Source organism: Myotis nattereri (assembly GCF_964212035.1).
Source record: "Myotis nattereri genome assembly, chromosome: 4".
NCBI lineage: Eukaryota > Metazoa > Chordata > Mammalia > Chiroptera > Vespertilionidae > Myotis > Myotis nattereri.
The window spans coordinates 108,400,947-108,417,919 of record NC_138079.1 but is presented as its reverse complement, the minus strand read 5'-3'; the positions used below and the strand labels follow the sequence as shown (position 1 = coordinate 108,417,919).

At 44.4% G+C, this 16,973-nt stretch overlaps 1 protein-coding gene across 1 annotated transcript in view; it reads left to right on the top strand.

The window, feature by feature from the left end:
* TNRC6A (trinucleotide repeat containing adaptor 6A) overlaps window positions 1-16,973 on the top strand; it is a 92,696-nt gene that overhangs the window by 61,928 nt on the left and 13,795 nt on the right. The window contains exons 6-17 of the mRNA XM_081089362.1: window positions 950-3,529; window positions 4,801-4,977; window positions 5,864-6,039; window positions 7,208-7,240; window positions 8,751-8,831; window positions 9,116-9,167; window positions 12,086-12,228; window positions 12,610-12,756; window positions 12,905-13,042; window positions 14,040-14,168; window positions 14,576-14,653; window positions 14,910-15,120. Of these exons, the coding sequence (XP_080945488.1) occupies window positions 950-3,529; window positions 4,801-4,977; window positions 5,864-6,039; window positions 7,208-7,240; window positions 8,751-8,831; window positions 9,116-9,167; window positions 12,086-12,228; window positions 12,610-12,756; window positions 12,905-13,042; window positions 14,040-14,168; window positions 14,576-14,653; window positions 14,910-15,120 (3,945 nt within the window). The remainder of the gene's footprint in view (window positions 1-949; window positions 3,530-4,800; window positions 4,978-5,863; window positions 6,040-7,207; window positions 7,241-8,750; window positions 8,832-9,115; window positions 9,168-12,085; window positions 12,229-12,609; window positions 12,757-12,904; window positions 13,043-14,039; window positions 14,169-14,575; window positions 14,654-14,909; window positions 15,121-16,973) is intronic.

Below are 16,973 nucleotides of genomic sequence, written 5' to 3'. Positions count from 1 at the left end.
CAATAAAAATATATTTTAAAAATAAATAAACAGTTGTTCCAAGAAAGAAAGGCTAGGGAAAGATTTCCTAATATACAGGAGTGGGCCAAAGTAGGTTTTACAGTTGTGAATATGTGACAGTTTATTCTTGTATTAGTTATTAATTATTGTATTTGTATTGCAACTGTAAATGTACTTTTGTCCATCCCTGCATTTCTAATACATTTCCTTAAGTTTGGCCTGTTCATTTGCCCTTACCCATCTGCATCTCAGACTCTTTTCCCATGTCGGTTCTCTAAGCCTGGATTGCTTCATACACACTAATAATGCATTACTACCACCTCATCCTTCCTCACTTGAACTTCTTCTACTTGCTGATAAGTTAGGAATTAATTCATTCAGCAAATATTTATTGAGTAGCTCTTATGTTCCAGATACTGCTCTAGGCTCTTAGGACAACATTGGTGAGCAAAGTGCAGACCTACCTGCCTGAGTGGAACTGATTGGTGGATGTGATATAACCATTGCCCTTGTAACCGTACTGCCAAGTTTTGTTTTGTTTTGTTTTTAAGAAATTAGTTCGTCTTTTTTAAAATTAATCTATTTTTTTTAATCCTCACCCAAGGATATTTTTCCATTGATTTTTTTTTTTTTTCGGAGAGAGAGAGTGGAAGAGAGAGGGAAAGAGAGAGAAACATTGATGTGAGAGAAACACATCGATTGGTTGCCTCCTGCACACACCCAGGCCAGGGAGGACAACCAAGGTACGGCAGTGCCCTTGATCGGAATCAAACCCAGGATCCTTTGGTCTACAGGCCGACACTCTATCCACTGAGCCAAACCAGCTAGGGCTGTACTGCCAAATAGTAATATCTTGTTGATGTTGAGTAACCCCATACATGTATCATAGCCACATACATGGCGAATCAGTTTTTCAAACACTACATAAACTTTTGTACTTTTATTTTAGATACTAACCACAACGCTTCCGGATCTCATTATGAAAATTCTCAGCGTGGACCTGTGTCTTCTTCGAGCAACTCCAGCACAGACTCTAAGGATGCTGTTGTAAACAACTCCCCTGAGAAAGAAGCATGGCCCTTGGTCCTTGGCAGTGATCCAGAGTTGGCTTCAGAATGTATGGATGCTGATTCTGCCTCCAGTACTGAATCAGAAAGAAACATCACTATCATGGCTTCAGGGAGCACAGGTGGTGAGAAAGATGTCCTTCGAAACAGCACTGGACTTGGTTCCCAAAACAAGTTTGTGGTTGGCGGCAGCAGCAATAGTTTGGGTCGTGGAAGTAGTACTGGGCCCTGGGGCTTCTCCCATGGAGCCGTAATAAGCACATGTCAGGTCTCTGTGGATGCTCCTGAAAGCAAGTCAGAAAGTAGCAACAATAGAGTGAGTGCTTGGGGCACTGTAAGCTCTTCATCAAATGGAGGGGTAAATCCAAGCACTTTGACTTCAGCTAGCAACCATGGTGCCTGGCCAGTATTAGAGAACAACGGACTTGCCCTAAAAGGGCCTGTAGGGAGTAGTAGTCCTGGCATCAATATTCAGTGCAGTACCATAGGCCAGATGCCTAACAATCAGAGTATTAACTCTAAAGTGGGTGGTTCTTCTACCCATGGTACCTGGGGAAGCCTTCAGGAAACTTGTGAATCCGAAGTAAGTGGTACACAGAAGATTTCATTCAGTGGTCAACCTCAGAATATCACCACTGAAATGACTGGACCAAATAACACTACTAACTTTATGACCTCTAGTTTACCAAACTCCGGTTCAGTACAGAATAATGAGCTGCCCAGTAACTCGGGGGCCTGGCGTGTGAGCACAATGAACCATCCTCAGATACAGGTTCCATCGGTTATGAATGGCACTTCCCTTCCTCACCTTAGCAATGGAGAGTCAAAAAGTGCAGGCTCTTATGGTACTACCTGGGGTGCCTATGGTTCTAACTACTCTGGAGACAAATGTGCAAGCCCCGACGGCCAAGCTGATGGTGACACTGTGAACACAACTCTGATGCAGCCTGGCATGAATGGGCCTGTGGGCACGAACTTTCCAGTCAACTCAAATAAAGGAGGAGGCCTGTGGGAGTCTGGGGCCACAAATTCCCAGAGTGCATCCTGGGGAAGTGGAAATGGTGCAAACTTGGGAGGAAGTCGAAGAGGATGGGGAACTCCTGCACAAAACACTGGCACTAATGTACCCAGCGTGGAGTGGAGCAAACTGCCTGGCAATCAGCATTCCAGTGACAGTGCAAACGGCAATGGTAAGAAGTTTACAAACGGATGGAATTCTACTGAGGAAGAGGATCAGGGTTCTGCCACATCTCAAACAAATGAGCAAAACAGCATGTGGGCCAAAACAGGAGGTACAGTGGACAGTGAAGGTAGTACAGAGAGCACTGGACGCCTCGAAGAAAAAGTAACTGGGGAGACTCCGAGTAGAGACAGAAGAAGAATTGATCAGCACACATTACTCCAAAGCATTGTTAACAGAACTGACTTAGATCCACGTGTCCTATCCAACTCTGGTTGGGGACAGACTCCTATTAAGCAGAATACTGCCTGGGATACTGAGACATCACCTAGAGGGGAAAGAAAGACTGACAATGGGACAGAGGCTTGGGGAAGCTCTGCAACACAGACTTTTAACTCAGGGGCATGTATAGACAAGACTAGCCCTAACAGTAATGATACCTCATCTGTATCGGGGTGGGGAGATCCCAAGCCTGCTCTGAGGTGGGGAGATTCCAAAGGCTCAAACTGCCAGGGGGGGTGGGAAGAGGATTCTGCTGCTACAGGAACGGTCAAGAGCAATCAGTGGGGGCACTGCAAAGACGAGAAGCCCATGTGGAGTGATTCACAAAAGAACAAACAGGGCTGGGGCGAGGGACAGAAGTCAAACCAAGCGTGGTCTGTTTCTGCCAGTGACAGCTGGGGAGACACATCAAGGAGTAACCATTGGGGTGAGGCGAATAAGAAATCTAGCTCAGGAGGTAGTGACAGTGACAGGTCTGTTTCTGGTTGGAATGAACTTGGTAAAACTAGTTCTTTTACTTGGGGAAATAATATAAATCCAAATAATTCATCAGGATGGGATGAATCTTCTAAATCTAACTCTTCCCAGGGGTGGGGAGATCCTCCAAAGTCTAGTCAGTCGCTGGGTTGGGGAGATTCGGCAAAGCCAGTCAGCTCTCCAGACTGGAACAAGCAACCAGACATTGTTGGGTCTTGGGGAGTCCCTCCGGCTCCAGGCAAACCCTCTGGTACAGGCTGGCTGGGCGGACCTATTCCAGCCCCAGCAAAAGAAGAAGAACCCACAGGCTGGGAGGAACCATCCCCGGAGTCCATACGGCGCAAAATGGACATTGATGACGGAACCTCAGCATGGGGAGATCCCAACAAATACAACTATAAGAATGTGAACATGTGGAACAAAAATGTCCCGAATGGCAGCAGCCGCTCAGACCAGCAAGCACAGGTGCACCAGCTGCTGCCGTCTGCAAGTGCCATCTCCACCCCAGAGGCAGGCGGCTCCGGTGAGTTGTTACTTTGTGGAGTCGGATGGTCTTACAAACACTTCACAGAACTGTGGGCCTTGTTTCAGCTTACTTTGATAAGATGTGTTTAACAGTATTTGCTGTGCACACAGAAGCCTGCTTTACTCTAACCCAGAAGCTTATAGGGAAGAAAAGTATAGGTAAGGTGTTCACCATCAGGGAGCAGCTCTGCCTTCGGCGGATTGGGTGGAGTCCTGCACACTTTGTTCTGTTAGGAATGCTGCCGAAGGCAGAATTGGAAAGGTGGTGTCGGGTGGGGATGCTGTACACTTATCTCAGTTCTTCTGAGTCAAGCTGCACTTTTTCTTCTATTATTGGAATAAAACATCCTCAGAAATACAGCAAGTGTTAATGACCATGCTCTAAATACTAGGTACTACGTTTGGCCTTAGCAGGGATTGATCTGAGCAGGCATGAAATCCAAGTCCATTAGATGCATTGTGTATGAGTGTGTGTGCCTGGAACATTTGGCAGTGCCTTTCGAGTATATTCCCACTTTCCCTCATAAGGAACTGATTTCTGTCTGCAAATGATCTTGACAGTGACATTTTCATTAGGTGTCATTGGAATGTATTGTCTTAGTTATTAATTGGATGTGGCAATAGGAGTGTTTTCATGAACAAACCGTTCAATGCCCAATTTTTATCCTGAATATAATTTATTGAATTAATTTAACTAGTTTAATTCTTAGAAGAAACAGCTGGGTATCCAACGGGGAAGGCTGTTCTGTTGTTGTTTTTTTAAACATGTTTATGGCTTTGCCTTTCTTTGCTTTGGACAATTTAATAATATTTCAAAATTTTTAAGAAGCATTGTCCAGCACATAGAAATGTAGGGTGCCTTTTTCCCGAATGCTGATGATGAAAGGTTGCATGTATGGTAAACATTCTATACACTCACTATCACCCAGCATGATCACCTGCTTTAATTCACTAGGTGTAGTTCAGACAGACTTGACTTTTCAGGAATTAAATTTATCTTCTTTAAAGGAGATGACTTGCCATGAATAAGGTTACTCAAAAGAATCTACTCTATACCCAGAAGGCACTTACTGCAGTTAAAGTACAATGATGGGAAATGACTTGTCTTTACATACTGTAGATGCCATTTTTTGCTCATCACAGGATCACTGTATAATACATAAATGTAAAGTTCTTCATCTTTTGTTCCCTAAGTATTCCTTATTGCCTCTGATTCCACTGTACCTCCCTACCATGTGCTGATGACTTCTTTTCCCACACTTTCTAAAGGCTGGGGTGAGCCCTGGGGGGAGCCTTCTACTCCAGCCACAACTGTGGATAATGGTACTTCAGCATGGGGTAAACCCATAGACAGTGGTCCCAGCTGGGGGGAACCCATTGCTGTGGCATCCAACACTTCCACGTGGGGCTCCAGCTCTGTTGGTCCACAAGCGTTAAGCAAATCTGGTAAGTTACTGATAACCCCTGGTAGCTCTTTTATAGCAGTGGTGATCTCATTGAATATAGTTGATTGGATCATGTCTGTCATTGTTAAGGTAGCCGTGTATCCTCATACTGGATGCCACTCACTATTTGGCTCTTTGAATTTGTAACATAGTTTGCTCTTTATCTTTTTGAATTTTCCTATCTTTTCTCAGTTTCCTTAGAACTGCAACTATTAATGATTTGCATATACTTCACCAAGTCTAAATTATGTTTTACCAAATTAGATTATCTGGAAATAGTCAAGCAGCTGTCAGGCTATCCAGCATGAGAGACAGAATATAATAGTCACAGGGACACATAGACCAACTGTCTGGCACAGGTTCCAGATGATTCCCTGGACATTATACAGAAAATGAGCACATTTCAGGAAGGACCCGGTATTCAGATGAGCATTGTCATTGTCCCATAGATTGTGTATAGGACGCACCGTAGAAATTCCAAAGGCCGAGGGTATAGACAGGATGCTTTCTGCATGTGACCTGCAATACTTTTGGCCACTCGCCCTGAAAGTATATATGAAAATGAACTCTTCTGAGTTTCATCTGTCTTCTTTGTCCTGTGTGTTGCCGTGCAGGTGAAGTGCATGCAAACAGCAATGCCGCTATGGTCCCATGTTGAGGAGCCCTCGGATTTGTAAAAGCATGGAAAATGTTTTTTTAGGACTTTCAATAAGAATAAATTCTTGCTTAATGAAACTTTTAACTCAATATTGCTATGCAAATTTGGGAAGGGAAATAAAAGGGGGCTTTTTTATTCCCACACCCTGCCCCCTTACTGTATGCTCATCCTCCAGAAAAAGTTGTTTTATTAAAGTACGTTTCTCTTTGTATCATAAATCCACAACCAGGACCAAAATCTATGCAAGATGGCTGGTGTGGTGATGATATGCCATTGCCTGGAAATCGCCCCACTGGCTGGGAAGAGGAAGAGGACGTGGAGATTGGAATGTGGAATAGTAATTCATCTCAAGAGCTTAACTCGTCTTTAAATTGGCCACCATATACAAAGAAAATGTCATCGAAGGTAACCATTTCAAGGGCAGTGCCCTTGCAACTTTAAATTCCAAAGGTAGTTTACCCACAGAAAGTTAATGTTCTGCCCATTTATGGCAATCAGTATAGTTCAGGCAGTCCCCACCTTAGGCATAGCGTCCTGTATGGGCAGCCACCTAGGAAAATAAGACCACAGGAACTTCCTTTCTCCCCACTGCTACAGCTTGGGATTTCTCTCCTCCTCCCCTCCCACCAGTGCTGCCTGGGACAACCCTTCACCGTAAGGTGTTGCCTGCAGTGGTGAGGAGGAAGAGAAGGGCAAATCTCCATGTTGACTCTTGCCATCGCACTGCCAGTTCATCTCCCATTCCACCTCCTCACCTGGAGTGTCCTGACTTCCCCTGTACCCAGAGTCCTCCTCCTCCTCCTTATCCACTCATTACCTTTGCCCCTTTCCCATCCCAAAAGGTTCTGTGACAAAAATCCCTAGGAATGAGCCGAGCTCACTTTTGCTTTTATATGTGGGCAGATCTTATTCCCAGACCTGGCTGTACATCAGAATCATGTGGGATTTCTCAAAAGTACAGTTTCCTGTATCCCAGGCCTACTGTACTTTGGAAATTGAGCCACGTTACGTGTCCTAGACAAGCTTCCCAGTGTTTATGCTGCAGAGCCAGGCTTGAGAAGCACAGGTGTAGAGCTCTGGTTCTTAAGAGGTGGTGTTGGATGCCGGTGTCTGATTCTCCTGGAGACCATTTTTAAAACACGTGCCCACTCCCCCAGGTGATTCTGATACATCCTCCCCACCCTGCTTGAAACTTCCTTTCTGAGAGACCCTAGGAGTCAAGTATTTTGTAGTACAACTACCTGACTGCCAGGGTCCCTCTCTTTTAATCCTGGGATTCTAAGTCTAGGACCTGCCATTTTCATTAAAAACCTTTTTTATTTGGCTGAATTTGCCCATTGCCTCACCATAGAGCTTATGAAGTGCTTTCCCATATTTCACATGAATCATTTGATCCTTTTAACCTTCTGAGATAGAATATTGATGAATTTCAGACTAGAAAAAGTGGTGACTTGCCCAAAGTTGCATAGCTAATCAGTGACAGAGCAAGGACTTAAGTTTAGATCTTCCAGCTCCAAACCCCGTGTTCTTCCCACTGGACCATGCTGTTTTGTGACTTTGTCTTTCCTTACAGGGTCTGAGTGGCAAAAAAAGGAGAAGGGAAAGGGTGTGTAGCCTTTTTACTCTTTCTCCTTTGTTTCTACTAGTAAAAATCTTTTAGAAAACAACTGCAAACATTTATTTAGCCTCTGCTGTGTGCCAGGTACTGTGCTTGGTGCTGGGGGTTCAAAATACTAATCTACTAGCTGCACCTTCAAGGAGCTCAGAGCCTAATGCGGTCATTAGGAGCTCTCTAAGCAGTGTCAGCTTGACATTGGAACATGCCTGCGGGGGGGCGGGGGGGAGTGTTTTAAGGAAAATAGTAGCTTGACATGAGCAAAATGTAGATTTTTTTTTTTTTTTTTTAGGAGATCTGGCTATGTAGTTAGACTAAGGGCAGATTGTAAAGGGTTTTCAATACCATGCCCAAGAATTTGAACTTTAGTCTGTATAAGTATGGAGTCAATGAAATTGAATAGAAGGTAGCATTGGTTTGACTTTTTAAATTAATTTCTTTAAAGAACTTTAACCAATGATAGGATGAAAGATAAATTGGAAGAGGAAAGACCAGCATTAGGGATCTGAATTGGGAAGCGAGAATGGGTACATAGTGGAAAGGACTGATGTGAGAGACATTGGAATAGGACAGAGTCCTTGGCAACCAGTTAGTCTTGGGGTGGGAGTAAAAGAGGAAAAGGAATCAAAGACACTTCAGAACCTCACAAAGGGTTAGGTGCTTGCTTCAGAGACCTGCCTTTAGGGGGAAATTAAGCCGTGTTCTGTTCCACAGTCAGAAGGAACAGGTAGTAGCATTGGGGAAGGGAAATTAAGGTAGCAGACTGGGAATGGTCCTGTGAGCTTTACATAAGTGGGAGACATTGGCCCCTGTGGCTTCCAGTCTCCCTGTCTACCACCCTGCTAACCATGGACCATTCATTCTCTCAACTCACTTTCCAAAGTAGATTCTGTGTGACCCATATCCCAACCAGCCTCCAAAAGCCAACACCAACTAGGAGGAACCCCAGGTTTAACTGCTGCTGGGGATGGTGTATTCTTGGCAACACAAATTAAAATTTTGAAATGCTTTACATATGGACACGTATTTTTTCAAGTACAGGGCACGTAGCATAATTAGATTATGGGGTAAGCTGGTTTCTTTGGGCTGACCTGAGAACCTGATGACTGTGTTCACTTTGGTTTGGTCTGAGAACTCTCTAAAGCCAAACTATAATTGACCCTTCAGAACACAGTTCGTTTGAAAACTAGAAACTGAGCAGTTCTCTTTTATTCTGAGGCCCATTTTGTGGGTCATGGAGGCCCGTTGCTTCTGTCTTTTCCTTCTGACTGCTTGCCTTCAGGGAGTTCTCTGTACATTACAGCTATACCAGAGGACTGGAGCAAAGGAAGTTGAAAATCCAACAAGTTGATTTAAATTTTTAACAACTCTGTTAAGAGTTGATTGGAGGGGAAATTGGCTAAAAATGAGAGTTGAGAATTGTCTTAGTTTATTAATCCATCGCTATACCCAGATAAATAGAAATGGCCATGGCATCTTTCTACTCTTTTATTTTACAAAGGGAATGATGAAGGGTGGAAACAAACAAGAAGAAGCATGGATAAATCCATTTGTTAAACAGTTTTCAAATATCAGTTTTTCGGTAAGTGTGTTCTGTTTTCTTAATAAATTCTTTATCTTTGAGTTCTCATGAATAAACTTGAGGTTAGAGTAAAATTGGCCACAGAGCCTTTATTTTTATAGTTTGAGCTAATGAGCTGTAGTCACTTATTTAAAAAGGCTTTTTTTATTAGGCAGTGAAAAATGAAGTTTTATGATGCACTTGAATTTCACAAATAATGATATACCAAGTAAAATTCTTTATTTTTTATTTATTTTCATTGATAAATTAAGGTCTGCTAACATGCTGCTTTTTCTTAACTTCAGAGAGACTCACCAGAAGAAAATGTGCAGAGCAATAAGATGGACCTTCCTGGAGGTGAGGGAAATGGAATGAGTTTGAGTTTATGTTCATTCCAATGGACAGACATGTCTATGGCATGGTCCTGCTGAAAATGCACTGGCCTCGGCCACGAGTGGAAGCTGGGCTCCGAGGGCAGAGTCGATGTGCATATATATGTATACTGTTTGTGTACATAATTTATGTTTTTTAATCCTCATCCGAGGATATATCCATTGATGAGAGAGAGAGAGAGAGAGAGAGAGAGAGAGAGAGAGAGAGAAAGAGAAAGAGAAAGTGGGGTGGGGAGAGAGAGAAATTTCTGTGAGAGAGAAACATCGATCAGTTGCTTCTGGTATCCACCCCACTGACGGGATCAAACACGCAACCTTTTGGTGTACAGGATGATGCTCCATCCAACTGAGCCACCCGGGCAAGGTGTGTAGATGTGCCTTTCAGGTGCAAATCACTGTGAAACTAAGGGAGTGATAACATCAGTCTGAAGTATGGAATTAAAAAATTTCAAGCAGGAGAATGACATGATTTGGATTCATGTTTTAGAAAAATAATCTTGGCTGTAGATTGAAGATATCTTAGGCCAGAAAACATTGGCAGCAGAGGACAGACTAAAAGATACTAAACACAGCAAAACCATTAGATATTTGTTGCAATAAAGAGTGGAGAGTTTCCTCCACACAGAGTTCTCTCTCTCTGCCACTTGGCTTGCTGTTGTGTCGGTGAGTGTGGTGGACGGGGAGCCCGAGCTAGCTCGAATAAAGACTCTTTGCTTTTGCATCGGAAAATAAAAAAAAAAAAAAAAAAAAAAGAGTGGAGAGTTTCTAAGCTCCAGACCAAAACAGTAGATGTGAAAAATCTAATTCAGTGGAGATGTGGGATTTAGAATCAACAAAAGTTGAACCAGTTTGCTGTGGAGGGTGAGGGTATGGGTTTGGTAAAAGGTGATCCCCAGTGTTCTTGCCTGGGCAGTTAGTTCAGCAATGGTTGCATTAAGTCTGAGTCTAGGCAGGAGAGGGAAATTACTTAGTAACTTGAACAGGGAAAGTTTAATATAAATATAAATTAGTATTGTAATAGTGGTGGTTTGGCCAATAAGAGGTAAAGAGAAAGAATGTGAGTATTCTACAGAATATATAGAGAGCAGATATAAGGAGAAATCACTAACCTTGGGCCTAAGATAGCCTGCCCCACCCGCCTCACCCCAGGGCTGGGATCAAGACTCTTGGACATGCCCTAGCTGGTTTGGCTCGGTGGATAGAGTGTCGGCCTGCGGACTGAAAGGTTCCAGGTTTGAGTTCAGTCAAGCTCACATGCCCGGATTGCAGGTTTGATCCCCAGTAGGGGGCATCCAGGAAGCCCCCGATCAATGATTCTCTCTCATCATTGATGTTTTTCTCTCTCCCCTTCCTCTCTGAAATCAGTCAATTTATTTATTTATTTATTTATTTATTTATTTATTTATTTATATATATAAAGGACTCTTGGACATGGCCTTAGCTCAGTGCATGGCAGAGAAGTCACTGAGGTGTCACCCCTCTGGGACTATTGGAAGCCCACCTTCTAGAGGAATTGTCTCCCTGGAGGCGCTCTGCTATAAAACTGCTTGGGGCTGCTGGCAGGAGCTGCTAGCCAGTGGTGAGCAAGCATGGCCAGAGCCAGAGCTGGGCCAGCCCACTGGCTGTGCTGCAAGGGGGGCGGAGCGGGGGGAAGGGGAGCCCTGGGACCAGGAAGCAGCCTTTCCTCCGACAGTGTCTCCCTGCACCTCTGCTGAGAGCTTCAGTGTCTCTGGCAAAGGAAATAATGTGGAAACCAACCGCATTTCTAAAATGTGTCTACTCTAGGAATATTTTTGTTTTGTTAAAAGCTTTTCTTTTCCACTTGCCTGGAATGAAGGTAGGAAGTTTTGTGGTGGTGGCAGTAGCATGCCTCAAAGGACAGCAGCTGCAAAGAAATTGATGGGTGAGATTGGAGGACAGGAAATATGGAGAATGAGAGCCAGGGAGATGGAGAAAGAGATTTTCAAATCTGTATGACTGGTCCGGTGAAGGAAGGTCTAGGGAAATGTGCTTGGTGTCACCTGTGAGAGGTTATGCTTAAGAGCAGGCAGTTAAAGATGTGGGACTACATGCAGGCGTGAAGTCAAAGTGGATGTTTGTATTTGAGGAGCACATGAATGGGAGTGACTGTCGACACCTTGGGAGCAAAACAGTAAGGGAAGCGCATTTGTAGAGAGAATACACTCAGTCTCTCTGCTTTGACTGAGTCAGCCTTGGCATATCCCCGCATTGAAGAAGCAAAGGAAGTGGGCCCAACTGTGGAGAGAGGGGCGAAACCAGGGTGGGCATTTGGCGAGGACGTGGAGGCAGACAGCAGTGTCCACGTTTAAAGATTTGTTGAAGTATGGTAGCTGGGGGCTGGCTATTTCAAGCAAAGGTGGTTTTTCAGGATGGGAGTTTCCATGAGAGGAGATCCTATTTGTTGCAAAGAAATAAAAATGAGGAGATTAATGCATGGGTAGAGCAAGACCTGTTTGGTCTCCAGCCTCCCCATCTGCTGGCAGGAGTGAGTAGGAGCTGTGGGCACTAGATTGGAAGGCACAAAGCACATAGAAGATGCCTGGCAGTTTGTTATACTACTGTTTTCTTATTGTTACTGGAAACTGTTTATTACAAAATTAACCAGACTAACGATGACCAAAGATGTCTTAGCCTTCTGTTTTGAAGTTCACTGGTTCAGTAAAATAACAGTGTTTTTTACTGTTGGCTTGTGAGGAACACAGGGTTTACTAAAGGCAAGTGCATTTGTTTCCCAAGTCCATGTCCAGGCAGAAGACAGGTCAGTTTGGGAAGGGAGGATTTTGCTTTCCACTGCAGATTTATCTGAAACCAAATAGATTAATTGTCTTCCTACTGGATAACGTTATTTCCTGCATTTGTTAGGAATGTTACAAGACAAACGAATGGAGATAGATAAACATAGCCTAAATATTGGTGATTACAATCGAACGGTCGGGAAAGGCCCTGGTTCTCGGCCTCAGATGCCCAAAGAGTCTTCCATGGAGCGCAGCCCTTATTTTGATAAGGTGAGCTGTTTCTTGTTTTACCCCTGGGGCTAATACACCAAGACACTGAATAGCATGATTTTCTCATTCACTGTTTACAACATTTCATGTAATATAAAGTGTTAAGATCCAGTGCCAAATCCTCTTACTGGATTTGTAGTTCATTGTCTTTTCTATGTCTCAATTTATCACAGGGATTGCATTTGTATTTTCTTCTTAACCCCATAAAATGTGTTTGGTTCTTTTTATGTGCTCTAGAATTAACACTAATCTGATCTCTTCTGTTTTCTGCCTGTTTCCTGTTGATGCTGGAATGTCATGTGACTTCTGTTCCTGCAATGATTTCTCCCTTCCACTTGTTTGCTTGGCTGGTGTTGCGCATCTTTCTGTCTGTCCAATCAGGATGGCATTGTAGCAGATGAATCCCAAAACTTGCAGTTTATGTCCAGTCAGAGCATGAAGCTTCCCCCTTCAAATAGTGCACTACCTAACCAGGCCCTCGGCTCCATAGCAGGGCTGGGTATGCAAAACTTGAATTCTGTTAGACAGGTAAGTCCATGTGTGTATTAGGTTCTCTGTTGAATGATTTGTAGAAGCAATAAGCTCTCTCTTATGTGTAGTTACTGTACTTAAATCAGAAGTACGATGTGGTAATGAGCTGTTGGTCCTGAAGAGCACTGGCTGTTTGTTTTTGTAGAATGGCAATCCCAGTATGTTTGGTGTTGGAAACACAGCAGCACAACCCCGGGGCCTGCAGCAGCCTCCAGCACAACCTCTCAGTTCATCTCAGCCTAATCTCCGTGCTCAAGTGCCTCCTCCATTACTCTCCCCTCAGGTTAATAAATTTCAATGTTATTCCCTTCTACTTACTGGAAAAGAACCTTGAATAATTTTATAATTGAGCTAGAGGCCCGATGCACAAAATTCATGCAAGAGTAGGCCTTCCTTCCCCCGGCTGCCGACACCGGCTTTCCTCCAGGACCTGGGCTTCCCTCATGCCTGGGCCCCACCCACCCACCGCAGCCTAGGCCTCCCTCTTTGGGGCAATCATGGAGCCCCCCGATTGATCGCTCTGCCAACCAGTGGCCTGGGCCTCCCTCTACTGGGCAATCATGGGGCAATGGCCGGGCCCCCAACCAATTGCATCACACCTGCCTTGGCTGGCCTGGCACCAGTGGGTGTCATAGCGTAGTCCCGGATGGTCGTTTCGCTGTTAAGCTGTTCGGTCAATGTGCATATTATGCTTTTATTATATAGGATTAGGTGAATGGTTGATCATCATACATTTTTTAAATATGTATATTTTACTGATTTGAGAGAGAAACATTAATGAGAGAGAAACATTGGTCAGCTGCCTCCTGCGTGCCCCACACTGGGGATAGAGCTGCAACCTGGGCATGTGCCCTGGCTGGAAATGAAACCTTGACCTGTTCATGGGTCGACACTCAACCACAGAGCCATGTTGGCTGGGCAGTGATAATACTTTTTATTGACATCTTTGAAATGCAGCTAATTCAAAGAATGTAGGGAGGGTGAAGAAAATTAGTCAAAGGTAATTTAAAATTTATCATTATATTTCATAAAACTTCTGAAGGGGGACAATAGCAAAGTACATTTACTGATTTAAAATTCATCTCTCATCTTTTACTTAATTCATGAAAGTATATGCAAATAGTAAATTAGTAAAGCAGAGAAAACAGAAGGTACATAACATGCTTCCCAAAACAATAGTCCATACATTTAATTGCTATGTTGATAATTTAAAATACATTGTACCTGTAGCTAGTTTGCATTATTTTACCCCATTATTAACTTACCATTGTGACCCTCAGGTTCCAGTTTCATTGCTGAAGTATGCACCAAACAACGGTGGCCTGAATCCGCTCTTTGGCCCTCAACAGGTAGCCATGCTGAACCAGCTCTCCCAACTCAACCAGCTTTCTCAGATCTCCCAGTTACAGGTGCGTGGAGTGCTGACCTGTCCTGCGGTGTGCATTCAGTGTGTCCCCTGTGGGCTAGACTGCAGGAGGTGGTGCAGGGGGCATACCAGCAGCCATGATTCTCATGGAGCTTCCAGTGTGTCCGTGAAGGAAATGGTGAGCCCAGTGGGCATGATGCTATGAGAGCAAGCCCAGCTGAGTCGGTGGCACTGGGGGTAGAGTGATGAGGAAGAATTTTTCTGATGAAGTAGAAGTTTAGATTGAACAGATCTGCTGGAGGCCAGAGTCCAGGAAGAGATTGTGTTCGATTAGGCAGGACTTGTTGGCGCTGATCAGATGAAGCTGTGCCTCTGCAGGTCCACCTGCCACGGTCACTGAAGCTTGGTCTGTGATGGTATGGCACTGACAGTCTGCACTCTTCCCCGCAGCGATTTTTAGCACAGCAGCAAAGGACGCAGAGTCAGAGAAGCGTGCCTTCTGGGAACCGGCAGCAGCAAGACCAGCAGGTAGGTCCGAGTCTTCCCCTCGCTGTGCTGACCCGCCCCTCACATCACTTCCATTGTAACGAGACTCACAGGCCTTCCTGAAAATGTAATGCAGTCGGTTGTTCACTAAGTCCTCTGTTTGCCCAGAGTTATACCAGCTGGCCCAGGGTGACTGTGCACCTTCTGAGGAGAGGGAAGTGGATGAAAAAATGAAGGGGAATATGTGGGTATCTGGAAAGACTTCACAGTTTTTCCCGATTGTTTTTGTCGTTTTAAGGGTCGACCTCTTAGTGTGCAGCAGCAGATGATGCAGCAGTCTCGCCAACTTGACCCAAACCTGTTGGTGAAGCAGCAGACGCCGCCATCTCAGCAGCAGTCACTCCATCAGCCAGCCATGAAATCTTTCCTTGAAAATGTCCTGCCTCACACTACACCTGAGCTGCAAAAAGGGCCATCTCCAGTAAATGCTTTCAGCAACTTCCCTATAGGTGGGTTTCTCCTTGGCCACACGGTTAGCTGGTGCGTGGAAATCCCCGACCTGGCAGGGCTGTTCCCTTGTGAAGACAACACTGGTCCGTTAGCTGTTCCCTTTTGTGGGTGTAGCCTTCATGCTTCATGCTCTCTCTTCAAGAAAACCACACTGTTTCAAAAACACTACATTCATATTTGAATGGGTTAGAATAAAGATAATATTTCTCTTAAGACCCTCAGGTATTTAATTGTAGGATATGAAGGGAAGTGGGAAGGGCCAGAGAGAGAGATACTGAGCAGTGCTGCTTTGGCAACACAGCTGAGAAACAGTAGCATTGTAGTTTTTAGAAGCTAGAAATTTGACTATTGTCCAGATATTTATACATGATCACTGGGATGTCTGTAGGAAGTGGGGGCTGCCTTTGTCACATTTCCTGTAGCTTTCCCTGCCCTCTCTCACTGTGTCTCCAGCCTTGTACTCCCTCTGGAAATGTCAGGCCTGTACCTGTTCTCCTGCCTTAGGGCCCTTTTCCCCTTATCCCTTCGATTCTGTTTTGACCCTTGTTTGATCCCATCCTGCTCTTTTTCACTTTCATGTCTCTTCCCTGACAGTGGTTTCTTGTAACGCAGCTTCGGTGGTTGTTCGCCCTGCTGGCCCAGCTGTGGTGAAGATAGTTTGTTTCCTTGCACCTTCTGGGCTGTGGGCAAGGGTGGGGCCTGCTCCGGCTGCTCCTTCGCTCTCGCTGGGCTGGCGCAGGATTGGCTGTCCCCGGTATTGCCGTGGGCTCTCAGCTGGGGCCTACGTAGCACTTTGAGTCCTGGGAACTGTCATTGTCTCTACATTCCCAGCTGTGGTTTCCTTGTCAGTGACCACTGCACGTGGTGACCAGGCGATCCCAGAAACAACAGTGTATATGGGAGAGTAAAGAATGCCACGGACACTGAGAGGTGTGGGTCTCAGCACAGGGAAGAGATGCACGGTGTGGTTGCGTGCTGGTCATAGACGTTGGGCCGGTGAGGAGGCCACTGTGCAGTGGAATCTTGTTTCGCAAACATCTCCCATCTCGAACAGTTCGCTTCTCAGCCTGACAGCCCTTTCATGCTGATGCCTGTATGATCATCACACACCTCTCCGGTGACAAAGGAGAGAATGCACGAATGTGAGTCAGGTTACCGCTGTTAACAGCTCAGGATATTGTGCTGTGAATATTTTTGTTTTGTTGCTTTTGTTAAATTTTCATTTTTTTTACTGTACATTTTTTTGTTAAATATTCATTTACATTTCATGTCCTTTTTGTTTTTAAAGTGTTTATAGATTAAACAGTACAATAGACATGTATAGTACATAAGAAAGGTTAAAACGGGGGTTATTTGGGGATCTGGAATGGATTAATTCAATTTACATTATTTCTAATGGGAAAAAATAATTTGGTTTTCCAACAGCCTTCCAGAACAAAGTAAGTTCCAGAAACAAGGTTCCACTGTATATGGATTTCCTATCTAGGCTGGCTTCACAGCAAGAGATACTTTTTCCTGATTAAAAAAGTCTGCTTAGCCTATGCAAACACCAGGATGGTTCTCTAAATCAGTCGTGAAAAACTGGAGCCTGTTGCCCAGATTTGGCCAGCTGCCTGATTTTGTAAATAAAGATTTATTGGACCATAGCCCTGTTCTTTCATTAACATATTTTCTGTAGCTTTTGTGCTGTAAAAACAGTCTTATAGAAACAGACCTTGTGGCCCCGAGCCTAAGATGTTTACTCTCTGAACCATTAAAGAATTTGCCACACTTGGGTCTAATTGATGGGTCCAGAGAATAACAACTGTAATTTCTCTTTTCAAAAATAGATATGATATTAGAGAATTCGTGT